Source organism: Thermomyces lanuginosus (assembly GCF_041956635.1).
Source record: "Thermomyces lanuginosus strain ATCC 200065 unplaced genomic scaffold VTN49scaffold_7, whole genome shotgun sequence".
NCBI classification, from domain to species: Eukaryota; Fungi; Ascomycota; class Eurotiomycetes; order Eurotiales; family Trichocomaceae; genus Thermomyces; species Thermomyces lanuginosus.
Window position 1 is genome coordinate 1282971 of NW_027192341.1, and position 13602 is coordinate 1296572.

The following is a 13602-nucleotide window of genomic DNA, read 5'->3' on the forward strand; positions in this document are numbered from 1 at the left end:
TTTGCGGTTCGTAATTTGTCTAAGCTGAGCCTTTGGTCCATCAAGTTATTCCTTCGCCTGCGGGTGTATTGAAGTTAGCCATCCGTAATTGCAAAACGAAGATCGACACTCATTGGAACGTTACTGCTTGCGTCAGGTCAAGCTGGAGAGCAAAACTAATGAGTGACCGATATCGATCGATAGATTCAATGGCCTTATCTACTTCACTGCGCCCCAGCGGCCACCCGAATATACTCTTCAACCCAGATATGACCCTTTCCTTCTTTTTCTCTTGAATTTTCTGTGGATCGATCTTCTCCTTCAAATCTTCGAGAGCGGAACAGCACTGAGAAACTTTATTGAATAGATTCCGAGTATTTGTGAGATAGTCGAGACAGTTAGGGTCCTCAAGAAGACTGTGCAGCGGTTGCAGAACTTCATGCAGGCCATCGATTTGTTCCTGGAATTGGCGAATCTCCTCCTCTTTATCCTTCACCTTGTTGATCTACTGTCCGCAAATTTCGGATATCGCCCTTGCGAGTTGGATAACGGCAATCACGCTCGCTGCAAACTCCATTTCTTGGACGGTGAGCGAACTGCGATGCCAATCTCAATAATCTTTGGCTCGATTTATTTGCGGTCTGTCGAAACTGAGCGAAGTCACCAAAGAAATTTGATTCCTCTGGTTCGGAAGAGTCACGAGAAGAGCAATGGACGGCGAAAGGCAGTTTTGTGGACGTCGCAAAACAGTGTATGACCTGACAACCATGGTTGGGCGATGAAGAGTACGTGATGAGCTAATCTAGTTTCCTCGAAATGATGAAAGGCTCTTCACTTACACACTTAGCCTGCAGACTGCATAATCAACACAAGCACAGCCATGCATATTCTACGCGGCAGTGGCACATTTGCAGCCAATGAATGTTCTCCCAGTCTTGTCCTCTGTACGGCCTTCTGCCTGTAAATATGACGTACTGCTCAGCCATGTCCGTCCATTGCATCTTTCAATAAACCACGAGTACTTGATCCCAGCCATGCCGCTTGCATAACTAGCACGGGGATGGGTCTCTGTTCCGTGCGCCTTTAAACCTTGCCCTAACTTAAATGGATGTATTAACTATTTTCGATCTTCGTCTGGGATGAGCAATTTTTGGGATTCGAAATAACTACATAGTCCCGATACTTACTAACAACAGGCGCACAAGTAACGAAACACTTTCGAGATCATGGCCCCAGCTTCACAACGTTGCCAATAACAGCCGTTGCATTCATGAGCAGCGCAGCCTCCAAAAACACCACCCACTGTGATTGCGTTGTATGGGATTACGTTTGTGCTTTGATTCCCAGTAGCAGGAGGACATCGAAGGATTTCATAAAGGTATACTTACGGCAGTCATCTCACCTTCCGAATGAGTGAGATTGCTTAGAGTTTCAGATAAGTGGCAAGCAGAGCCACTTCGTGTCCTGCGTCAGGGAGTCCAGTACATATCCTAACCCCGTTTCTATGAACAAACGGGCCGTCAAGCCTCCAATGTGTCGGAGCTGCCGGGTGTTAGAAATGCGAGCGTTTTTCGATTTCCTCTGCCAGTTCCGGATCTGGGCTTGGTTTCCTATCTCGAGACTGCGGCCTGTGTAGATCAACTCGGTGAATCCTGGCGCTGGGAAGCTCTCGCGCAGTCCTCACTTGGAGTTTCCAACCGGTCCCAATCCATGCTACGAGGGTGCTAGGTGTTGGCATTTAAGACGTTAGACCGGCCGGCGAACTTTTCCTAGAACATCTCAATGTCGTCCGTATGGCAGTACCAGGATCCATTAATGAGTCGAATATGTAGGTTCCAGAAAGGTAGACACCAAAGTGAACCTAACAGTTAGCTTCAAGGACATCGTCGATCTGCAAGTCAAGTATGTAAACGGTTCCTGAACCTGGATATGGCAGATTTGACTGTAGATATAAGTAATGTAAGATTCTTTAACCTGCTCCTCATACCGGATGAACCTTTTGCTTTGAGTACTGCGTTTCGCGTTGACAACTGGAACATTCTCGTATGGGGTAGGTACGACATATAACGGCAAGGACTTTCGATGCTTGTTGTCTTGTTGCCTGGCAGTGCCTCTGCATGTACCCCAATTCGTTGCGAAGGAGTGTCACGAAGCAGGACGGTGCGAAGGTGCCGAGGGAGGTTGAATCCCGAGACTCGAAAGCCAGAAGAGGGAACGAAGTAGTATTTAATTCTCAGGCGACAAAAAGATAGGGTTAGATAGCCTTTCTCAGTTTGCTTCTTTGAAACAGCAGCGGTTGAACGTCACAAGGAAGGAACGATCGAGAGGTAATTTCAGGAAGGAACGGACACCTCTTGATGCCCGTCTCTCCGTTTCCAGGAGACAGAATACTAAAGAACGTTGTCCCTGTCAACCATTGAGCAGCCGTGGGTTTTATCCGCAGCTGACGATGGGGATAAGTACTACTGTAAAGGATCTGTGCGAATGGAAGCGGGGACCAGGCACTTCAACCAGCGCACTTCTTATCCGCCTGGGTCTTGAATGATCCGGATCGAACGGGTCCCTGCATTGTGGAGGACATCCGACAAAGAAGCGTCCACTTCCAGATTCAGACCTGGGACGAACCTCGGAACCAGCCTTGTCACCAGGCTCCGACACTTGACTGATTCAGGTTAGAACATATTAAAAGAAATGACTGACTAATCACTGCGCTGCAATAGCCTGCAAGAATTCATTACGCGATTTGTTGTTACCTTCTGTATTTGGTTAATTGTTTCGTTTTGGTCCAGTCATCTGGGCGAGTATGATTCCTGATTGGCTGATTCATAAAGGATCGTTCTTCAGTTTTACCAGAGGAGGAAACGGCCTTTTCTTCAGTTCTTCGATCTGGTTAGTCTCGATTCCAAGGCAGGTGTGGCTCAGATTGTCGTGTTGTGTGACGAGTAACCTCAGGCAGAAATAGAATGGTCTCACACCTGTCAAAACACGAGGGCATTAGACAGTGTTTGTAGAGAATAGTTGACGATTCCTCTCGGAAAGCATATTCATGGTTAAATTACTTCGTAGTTGGAGGATATCGACAGCCTAATAATAAAACAACGAAATCCTTGTAGTTAGACTCGGTGAAAAAGCACGGGCAATCTGATACCTCAGCTCCAGCTGCCCAGCCAGACCAATGGCCCACCCCGACAGTTCTCGATGCCCCAGGCTCCATATTCCTTAGCCCCGTGCAATTCAATCTTCGGCCTCTTCCGACAGCGCAAAACTCGACGCTTTTTCCTCTCAATTTGTTTCTATGTAGTCGGGTTTCGTGTCGCCTCCTCTCGTTCCTCATACTGGCGTCCCTCTTTCCGTCCGGCTGCGAGCACTCCGCGTCGCTCGCTCGAACGACTGCGCGCACCGCCACAATCCTGTCAGGCAGAGATCATCAGGGATCAAACATAGATCTCGATCGCGGAAGAAGGGAGGGAAGAGATCGTCTAGCCCACCGCGTGCCGTTGGAACAAAATGGGCTCTACGCAATTCGGCAATTTTCATGTGAGGCGACCCCGCGGGCTGGCTGCAAGCAATCGCAAATGTCGGTATACTAACACGATGTGACCGCGATTGTAGAATCTTTGCCGCGACACGACGCTCCCGGTGTGCAATGTAGGTGGATCGAATCGAACGGTGACAGAGGATGTGATGATTGACAGGAGACAGCTGTTTGTCGAGAACAACCAGCCGCCCAATGCCGCCTTTGGAGGATGTCCTTTGAACGGCATTCCGCTGAGCAATGACCGTCACCTCGGGAACTTGGGTATGGAATATGAATACAATGCCGTCGGTGCAGGCGGTTGACTTGGGACAGGATCGATCATTCTCGCGTTCATCGCGATTCTGGTATCTGGGTATCTGCTATGGCGGTCAGAGAGGAAGCGCGCAGCGGTAGGCCGAAGGTATGACGTCGCCGTTCGACTGCGACTGGCACGGAGTTCGATGCGGGCGACTGACGCAACGCTAGGGAGATCCAACTGTTTCTCATCGCATATATCGTGGTGTCGCTGTGCGAGATCTTTACGGTCGGCGGATTCCCCCTCGATGCGGACGTTCGCAAGGGCTTCTCGGCAGTCCATGTGGCGGCCTTCGTGGTAATGTGCTGGATTTTGTTTCTGAACGCGATTGTCGGCTACCAGCTGCTTGATGATGGCACGCCGCTCTCGATCTTTCTCTTCCTGGCCTCATCGGCGGTACTGTTCATCGGCACCGGGTATATTGCTCTCGATACCGCCTTTAGCTACACCGGGCACTTCGACTCGAGCCTGGGCGGGGAAAACCGCAACATTGGTCTTTACGTGCTGTACATCATCTTCCCGCTGTTTTGCCTGGTTGGCTTTTACGTTCTCGAGGCGATTCTGGTGCTCCGCATCCTCGGCGAGCGACGGCCCATGGGTATGTTCCACGTCCACATGTCCTTGTTTTCAGATCTAACAATATGCTAGTCTACTTGACCGCGGCGGCTGTTCTCTTCATCGTTGGTCAGATCTTCAACTTTGTCATCAGCCCACACATTTGCAATCCGACTGACGGCGCAATCAACGGGGCGCTGTTCCAGACGTTCTTCACGCTGCTAGCGGTAGTCACCGTGTGGGTGTTCTGGAGCAGCATCACGGAGGACGATTGGCCGGCACTGGCATCCTATACCTAAGCAACAAAACCCCCTTCTACAAATATCCTGAGTATCTACATGATTAATTGTTTTACATTGTCCATTCTTGCTCCCCTTGAATTTTGCATGATACCACCGTATATATCCTTCCTTTGCATCCCATATATTTGTGCTTTTGTGATATCCTTCAATGGCTGTATGTACTTACGTCGGCTGTTAGGCGCGGAATGGCATTCATGATTGACCCTGTCCACAACTCGAGAGGGAGCTGAATTCGATGTTACTTGTTAATCGGTTTAGATCTGAGCAATCTTTGATTCAGTGCCTGCTGGAGCATATTGAAGGTGACGCAGCAAGGCAACGATATCTATCCTCACTATGGAGTCCACAAGAACAAGTTCTGTGCTGCTCGTCTGCAGAGTCGGTACGATGAGCCTGATTTTCGATGTTGTGGTCATCGCCGGGAGCGGGCTCAATGGCGTCACCATTATCTCCATTCTCGCGATCGTTCCGGGCCAACATCGTGGCAGATGCTACTTGTATGGAATTCGAGGGCGAGCATTGTCTGTTCTGACTTTGGTCCGTATCCGGCGGCGCACGCTGCGCGGTCGTCAAATCAGCCGCAGCTGCGCCTGAAGGGTGAATTGGCGCGGGCTCAGCGGGCAGCTCGGTGACGGGTCTTGATGGCGTTGCTGTGTCCCCAGGTTAATCACCTGTATCTTTCGCGGCAAGATAGGTTAGTTTACAAGGGAGCTCGAAAATGGAGCAGCCATCCCCTCGACTCGCGTCCCGCGTGTTCACTGCCATGGCCGTGATCGACGGAAAAGGGCAAGGATCAGAAGGTGAAATGCTATCCGATATTTGCGGTATGTCCCTGTCCGTCGCGCTGCTGTTTCGCAATCCCATTGACGCCGCCGTGATGCTTGTCTCGGTCATTGTCGGGCTCGTGTCAGAAATGGTACTAGTCCTGGTGTGCCGATGCGTTGCATCTGGGCAGCCGCTATCCCAGCAGGTGCTCCCATCCAAGTCTCCCTGCTTTGCCGAAACAGCCGCGCAGGTTGATGAGAACGAATGCTTTTTCTGCACATCTGGGGGGCTCGTTGACTCCGGGTCATTGTAAGACTCTTTCTGTCGCCGCTGCCGCAACCAATAAAATAGCCATGTCCCGAGGAGAACGACGACAATACCCACGCCAACTAAGATGCCGACCAAGGCGTACACCCATGTGGGCAAATCTTCTGCTTCCTCAGTGAAGTCGTCGAATTTGAAGTCCGCCTTATCATCGGTCTGCACAATAAACGGATAATTAGCGACCAAATCTTTCGAGAATTCCTGTGAGACGATGTTCGACAGCTGTTCGTTGCTCCATGTCGGTAGTGGTGAGGACATGGTCGCTTCCTCGGTTAGGCTTTGAACTTCCATCAGTATGCAAAAGATGCTCAAAAGGGACTTCCAGCACTTTACCTCCCTCCAATTTTCTCTCCCGCGATATTCGGAATGAGATATTCGCTTGACATCGTCGAATGAGTCTCTGCCTTGCACCTCAGATGGTGCAGGCTAAAGCCTCAAATGCATTTGCCGTCAAGTTAGATCGTGGTGTCGTCCTTGTAATTGCCATCCAGGACAAACATCTGGTCGGGATGTGCACAAAGACGATGATATCTCCCTTCGCCCCGCTGTAAGCCTTGATCCACGTGAATGACGGCACGGGCAGGATGTCGTGCACTTTGTCCGACGGGACGGTAACGTCCGGGGAGTTTTTGTAGTACCCACCGTCGATGTAGATATTGAAGGGCCTGCGATCTCGACCGGATGCAACGGTCGAGGTATAACAAGGATTCTTGCGGCAGCATACCGCCTGATGCATTCTGCATGTACCTGCATTCATCGCCAGCAAGGGAGCTCCATTCCGTTTTCGGTGATTGGTGTGGCTGGACGGCAGGACTCTTTCTAGCTGGTAATGTAATGTTGTACATAGTAGTAGTCGCAAAGTTATGGACTTTGGGCCCAAGAGAAGACACTGTATGGCCTAGCGAACATATTTCTCGGCATGCTTGTCCATCAGTCAGCCTTCTTTCTTCGTCACGATATCCGGCTCGAGCACAAACCCCAACCACTAAGAAGTACCCATGCCTGACTATCAGACAACTCAGCGTTTATGCATCCCTTGATACTTCCTGACAAATTGACTTGCGTTCTGGCCTTGGCGCGATTCTCGTTCATATTCGGCTATGCACCACCCGCCTGCGAATGTACGAGAGAGCGCCACCAGGCTGAGGAAATCCTCAACAATGGCAAGAATTGCCATGGCACGTTAGCGATGGAGAGAGGCTATATGATATCTCAGTAGCTACAGGAACGAATTCGACTATCTAAGCGACCGCAGTTTGAAACTGTCAGCCAAATTAGGGCTAAGCCCGGCTTTGCCATTTTTGGAATCCAACCCTAACCCTAACCAATCGCGTCTCCGTCGTTCCTTTCCTTTCACTTCACCATAACAACCAACATGGAGTTGGTAATAGTAGTAGTCGGACCTCAGAGTTTGCTACAAAGGTTTTCTTGTGTCCCCTATTCGGAGTCGGGAAATTACCATCCGAATTCATTTCCGGTTGAACGATTTCGAGCTAGTTATTGATTGAACGCTCGATGGAACAAAGACGAAGGTTCCGTGCCCGACGCCAACAGCGACTCTGCTTGCCTGTGCCTTGCCTTCTTCATTTGGCCCACGACTTCCTTGAATATTTTTCTTTGTCAATGTATGTGCGGCTCGATTTCCGGCCTGATCCAAGCCTGGAGGATAAAGAAGGCCTCAGTGACAATTATATCACTGGCAAGAAAAGCATGCTCCGGCCCAGGAACAGTTCGTTTGAAATGATGAGGTCAATCGAATATACAAGCAGCTGACTCCCGGAGCTTCCCCTTCACGAGCCAGATGGGTTAAGCCCCCGGTTGCGGAATTGCAGCGTTTCTGACCGAGGCTGATCAGCTTGAATCAACTTCTCACTCATTTCATTTGGTAGTCTTTCTTTGTCCGGTGTCGTTCCTTTTCAGAACATTCTTTACTCTGGAGTCCTCTGTCGTTTTTCTATGATATCACTTGAGTAGACTGATCATCGACCGTCAGTTCTTGACATCGAAATTGCGAACCATTCGTTATTGCTATTTTCAATATGCGGCTGCTAGTTCAACTGCTGCCCGCAGCTTTGGTGCTGCCCTCGAGTGTGAGCGCTTTCAAGGAAGCCTCCTCAGGGTACCTCACAGAGTTCGTGGCTTCGGCGTACGCTAAGTTCCCTAGGTCAAGACAAGAGGTATGTCTCGGCTGCAATCTCACCGGAATCTCGTCGTCCTAAATGTAGAACGGTCTGTACAGCGAGATGGTCATGATGAACTTTTGAAACCTAACCTACGTATCGTCGCAACATCTACAATAACCGAAGTCCACACGAAGTGGGTCACGACGGTCAGCGACCATGTCAGCTGGTGCAGCGGCTCGTGTGCGGATTCGACGGCAAATAACCAGCATCAGTACCAGTATGGGAATTTTCCCGCTCTATATGGACCGGACGACATCGGGGAAGAGTGTTATCCGGACGACGCCAGCAGTGGGGATCTGAAGTCTTCGATGAAGTTGCCCCTTCCCCTTGGCCAGACGAGCTTGCAGCTGTCGGATTACGCTACACCGGCCGTCAGACTGCTCGCGTCGACATCGGCGCCGCCGGCGAGCAATGGACAAGTTGCTACCGTCACCATCTACACGTCGACAACAAACGTGGTCTCGACGATAACCGTCACCCAGCCGGTCCAAGTCACGAACTATGGTGCTACTGTCACCGTTACGGACGCCTACAGCATACACACCGTGACGCGCGTCGTCACACAGATGGCAACGGTCTCGGAGACCATTATTTTCGGCGTCTTGCCTCCGGGTAGTCAGAATGCGACGAACAATCAGATCCTGCCGGATACTCCGCTTCCGCCGAGTCTTCAGATTTCACCACCAAGCAGTCCTTCCTTGAGCAACATGACTTCAATTACCGTGTCTTCAACCGCCTTGGTGACTTCAGAAGGACAGAGCTCAGCGACGGCCATCTTCTCATCTATGACCAACTCGATGACGACCACAGAAACTACAGACATGACGAGCACAGCGTCGACAACAAATACCACTGAAACGTCCGGGACTACTTCGGACGGAGAGACTACAATGACGGTCATCATGACGGGTAAGTTGGAATCCTTGCAGCAGGAAACGTACCCGGTCAACGTCGTCCCGGCGGGTTTGCAACTGATGACCAACTTGAGCATAACGACTACAGAGACCATGACTGCTATCGAGCAAGGTGCGTTTTCGCTCCTCATCATTTTCTGACATATGCTCATGGTGTTAACGAAATGATATCAAGGCTGACATTCGCCATTTTCTAGCGACGGCGACCACAGTAATGGCAGACACTTTATCATCCACAAGTGAACCGGATCCTGCTCTTAACCTCGTGGTCTCCTCTTCCGCTGCTGCGAACTTAACCCTTTGTCCCACCCGCACCGTCAACCCAACGTATACGGCCACCCCGCTCTTCCCAAAGAACTATACCTGGGGCTGCCCGCCGGGGAAGCTGTGTCATCCGGAGCAAGGCGACTGCAACTTCGAAGTCGGTCCCCCGGCAGAAACATATTACTGCCATCCCGACGAATGCATCGATATTCCAGACCGGCTGCCAGATCAGTATTGGGGAAAAGCCGTTGAGGGCGAAGATATCGACAAGTACAACGTCTCACCGGGATATTTTAACCTCAACCCGATAATGTTTGGCCTGGAATATGACGACGTCTTTGCCTTCCCGTCCGGTGTTCAGCTACATAATCGAGGTGTAATGCTCCTCAAGCGATTAGTCTTTCCGAGCACCAGCCGTCGCCCCTCGCTCCATCAGCTCGAACCTCGACAATCGGCCAGTGCCAATATTCCAGGCGCCTGCTACGACGAGTGCAACAACTGCATGCTCGAGGCCGAGGCAACTGGCAAGACGCCGAGTTTGTGTCTTTTGGATTCTGCGTTCAGGGAGCTCCTCCGTGAATGCAATGAGTGTATCAAGGCTCATGGCAGTGCAGCCATCGGCCCCGAAGACAACTCTATTCCGGATTTTGCGCAGTTTCTGTCTTACTGTGACTCGGTACAGTCGGAAAGTTCCTCTTCAAGTGAAACTGCATCGACCATCGATGATTCCAACAGCAGCGTCAGCAGCACCAGCACCAGCACCAGTACCAGTACCACCAGCGACAACATCACCAGTTCCTCGATACTCCCTGTGAATAACATTATGACTCCCCCTCCCATCGCCGGCGCCACCACTTCCGGTGCACCAATCCTCATCGATGGTCAACCGTCGTTTTCATCCGGTCTGACAATTGCGCCGCGACCGCAACAACCAGCGGGCTCCTTTTTTCATGACGGCACTGGTCAGGGACAAGACCACGCCGAATCCGACAACAATAATGGCATGGCGCCAGAACCGTCGTATTACTACCCCGGACCAGAGCCTGATTCCTCATCATCATCCAACGGCGGGACTCGAGCTGGCTTCGACGGCGGTGACTCTGGACAAGACCAAGGTGCGTCGCGTGGGGACACCAGGTCGGGGTATTTCGCGGGTAGTGCGCAGCAGAATCGTCCCTCCTTGATCGGCCTCTTCCTCGCCTCTGCAATGCTCTCGACATTATTTCACCACCCGCGACTCTTCTGATAAGCAATTTCGTCCCTTGAACGGGAAACAACTGTTCACTGTATGTCTTGCCTTTCAGGCTCCGTGGATATTTTGCCTGTGTACGTATTTGTAGACATGTATGATGAATTTTCTTTTTACAGGGGTGCTCTCTGGGATATATGTGACTAGTAGCATCTGACATTTATGGTTGCGTCTCGTCTAGCACGTGTTTCGATCAAGATATTTCACCAATATAGTTTCATTCATTCATTAATTACTTTTAATTGCATTATGATAAGCCAGATAAGTCAGACAGCGTGTCATACGGTCAATGGAATCAGGATGACTGTAGACCGTCATGCAAGCAACAGCAACCACAACCCATGAAAAGAACTCTTTGTCGAGAAATTAAAAGACGTACTAGTGCAAGTCAGTCAATTGATCACACTTGAGAAGAAGACTAGACTTACCGGAATAAACAAGTACGGCACCCGCCGCTCATACTCCTTCCACGCCTCACCATACTTAACCCGGCAACGATGAATATCCCGCATAGCACGATGAGCAATCATGACAGCAAAGAACACCGGATAGAACCACGGGAAGGGACTCTCAAAGCCCGTGACCAAGGCCCACTGCAAGGCAAAGTAGGCATCGCAGGTGTAGTGCACCTTCCGCGCGAGCCCGTACCAACCGGACACGAGGATGGTGTGGCCCTCCGGGGTGCGGATAACCTCCGGGTTCTTGAGAGTGCTCCACGGCAACTGAGGGAAAGTCTTGCGGAAGACCATCGTACCCCGCTCCTGCTGACGGAAGCGGTTCTTTTGCGCGTTGGCCGTGTCCCAGACCCAGTAGACGAAGAGGTAGAGGGCGTACATCGCCACCAGCGCGGCGCGATTCCAGCGGTAAGTGTCCGGGTGACGGTTGGCAAGATAGATTGTGCAGTGGCAGTAGCTCAGGGGCACGCCGGCGATATTCCAGAAGATCAGCATGAAGCCCCATTTTTCATAGTACATGTCCCTATTGACATTGTCAGCCCTGAGCTGCCGGCAAAAAGTGAAGTGGGATAGACTTACCAGGTCGACACAATGCATTCCTCGCCCTTGGAGCAAGCATTCGCGTACAGCCAATGCGCCAGCAGTAAGAGTCCCATCTCTCCAGAGACATACCCATAGTTCTCGTACTGCCGCGCCGCCGCACCCATGGTGATCAAGAGCAGAATGTACCATGGCAGACGGACCTCGAAGAACATCTTGAAATCCAAAATGCCAAACATGCGTGGGTTCAGCTCCGCACCCATGAAAAAGTCATAGATCAAATGGCCCGTCATGCGATGCTGGCGACCCCGGTAAATCGCCGACACGTAGGCGATAACCGAAATCGCAAAACCAGAAATGACTGCAACGCTCATCAGTGGGCCAAACTCGTCGATGATGGTGTACAGCTTGAACAGGCCGGTGGCGTGCAACGCCGTGACTGTCGCCAGCGTGACATAGAACGACCACACCGCCGAGCAGTGATACAGGAGCTGCTTCCCTCCCTCGTGCGGCAGGGGCCGGCCCATGATCTGAACGCCCGGAAGCAGGATGTAGCAGGCTGCCTCGAAGATGAAGAACACCCAGAAGATCGTCCACGCCTTCAACGATGGGTATGCTCCCGTGTAGACCAAATGGCCGAGGTGCGCAAGGAATTCGCTGAAGCTTTGACCCTTCTCCGGCAGAGGCAGCTTGCCGTCATAGTACGTCGCGCCAATCCACATGTAGTACATCAGAAGTGGGAAGCCGGTCATCAGCGCCAACGCACCCAGGTCGCCTCCAAACTCAAACTGGCCACTGTAGTCGACCTTGGGATCCATACCCTCGGCCCAACCGTCGATAATACGCGGCTTCTTTGCGCTGCCATTCGCATGGCCATTGGCATGGCCGTTTGTGTGGCCATTCGCCTGGCTCTGGCCTGTCTTTCGCTTCCATGCCGATCCATTCACCTCCGTCTGTGTTTCTGTACTGGTGGCCATCTCTTCTGTTCCTGTGCTAGAGGGATCTGGAGTGGCTGAAGCACGGCTACGGGTCACTCGCCGGGTGGGAGTCTCGACAAAATCTGGTCGTTCGACCTTTCTGTCAAAGAACAACAACAGGTGGTCAGCCGTTGGCTGCGTTCCTCGAGATCAGAGCAAGAATGGCGGGTTATATACTCACTTTGGTGTCTTCCCGGCTTGAGACCTCGTCACCGTCATCTTGATCCGCTGGCCAAGGTGGCGAAAGGCCCTTGAATCGCTGGACAAAGCGAACTGATGCGGAGAATGTTCAACAGGGGAAGGGAGTCTCAGGAATCCGAACCCCTTCTGCCACTTTTCTGTAGCCAAGAGACTCGTTTAGCCATGCTTTGAACCGCAGATCCACAGGATCCAACGCAAATCTCAACATCCTGTCCGCGTGAGTACTCCATACTTACGAGAAGCTAAAGTTTTAGCGCTTATGCTTTCTAGCCCCTGCAATCACACTCTGGCCACTGTTTCTGGAACCGGAGCACTCTGTAATCATTGGAAAACGCCTTGGCCTGAACAGGCTCATCCAATTGCCGAGTATGCAGCGTTTGATTGTCTTCTACGGTTCAAAAAATGCTACAAACTGCCGGATCACGCTTTGTTCGAACCTCGACGTCCCCCGGGGGGGGGGGGCGGCGCATCCCTCGGAACCCGTGGCCTCCGAGCGAAGACCCCTGATTCTGCGGCCCTGAGTAGCCGAGCCGCCCGTCTGAGAGCTGTCCAATCATCGTTGTTCACAGGGGCGTTATGCTTCTGCAAATTAACTTTAAAATTGGATGAGTTCATGCTAAATGGACTGCAATTTACAATTTTTATCAACATCATTTTCTGTCTCAACTTTGAACAAGCCTCAAGGAGTGCCATGAATAAAATCTCCTTCCTACAACACAACGGAACACCACTGAATCGAAGGCACAATTCACTATTCAAGTGATAAGTTTCATAATCGATCCAGGTATTCATAAAATGCCAGCATAACTTGGGCCATCGCCCAGAGCGAGTTCAACGGTTTGAAAGTTCTCCATACCTCCGCAGCGGCGCAGTTTAGGCGAAGATCATTCATTTATTAAAAGTATTTAGGGACTACCGAGCGTGACAACCACTTCGGATAAACCCTAACCAACCCAGTCATACTCCGTAAAACCAGAAAAACAACCAAGAGCGAGCCCATGCTACTGCTTCACACAGAAGCAAACGGACAAGGGTACTTTGAATGCCCAATATTGATATAA

The 13602-nt window shown here is 51.2% G+C and overlaps 4 protein-coding genes across 4 annotated transcripts; 2 read left to right on the forward strand and 2 right to left on the reverse strand.

Moving 5' to 3' along the window:
• Positions 1 to 3486: 3486 nt before the first annotated feature.
• Positions 3487 to 4666, forward strand: VTN49DRAFT_7976 (uncharacterized protein; the record flags this gene model as incomplete). Its single annotated transcript, XM_069416304.1, has 6 exons — positions 3487 to 3516; positions 3592 to 3627; positions 3682 to 3778; positions 3830 to 3917; positions 3983 to 4410; positions 4461 to 4666. 6 exons carry the CDS (start codon positions 3487 to 3489, stop codon positions 4664 to 4666), a joined length of 885 nt encoding a protein of 294 aa, XP_069272337.1.
• A 279-nt stretch (positions 4667 to 4945) lies between these two features.
• On the reverse strand, positions 4946 to 6144 carry VTN49DRAFT_7977 (uncharacterized protein; the record flags this gene model as incomplete). Its single annotated transcript, XM_069416305.1, has 3 exons — positions 4946 to 5319; positions 5374 to 6035; positions 6092 to 6144. The coding sequence occupies 3 exons, from the start codon at positions 6142 to 6144 to the stop codon at positions 4946 to 4948; spliced, it is 1089 nt and encodes a 362-aa protein (XP_069272338.1).
• A 1653-nt stretch (positions 6145 to 7797) lies between these two features.
• Positions 7798 to 10365, forward strand: VTN49DRAFT_7978 (uncharacterized protein; the record flags this gene model as incomplete). Its single annotated transcript, XM_069416306.1, has 3 exons — positions 7798 to 7935; positions 7998 to 8967; positions 9053 to 10365. The coding sequence occupies 3 exons, from the start codon at positions 7798 to 7800 to the stop codon at positions 10363 to 10365; spliced, it is 2421 nt and encodes an 806-aa protein (XP_069272339.1).
• A 369-nt stretch (positions 10366 to 10734) lies between these two features.
• VTN49DRAFT_7979 (uncharacterized protein) lies at positions 10735 to 12559 on the reverse strand (the record flags this gene model as incomplete). The annotated part of the gene is made up of 4 exons (XM_069416307.1): positions 10735 to 10746; positions 10797 to 11346; positions 11403 to 12440; positions 12522 to 12559. The coding sequence occupies 4 exons, from the start codon at positions 12557 to 12559 to the stop codon at positions 10735 to 10737; spliced, it is 1638 nt and encodes a 545-aa protein (XP_069272340.1).
• Between the last annotated feature and the right edge of the window lie 1043 nt (positions 12560 to 13602).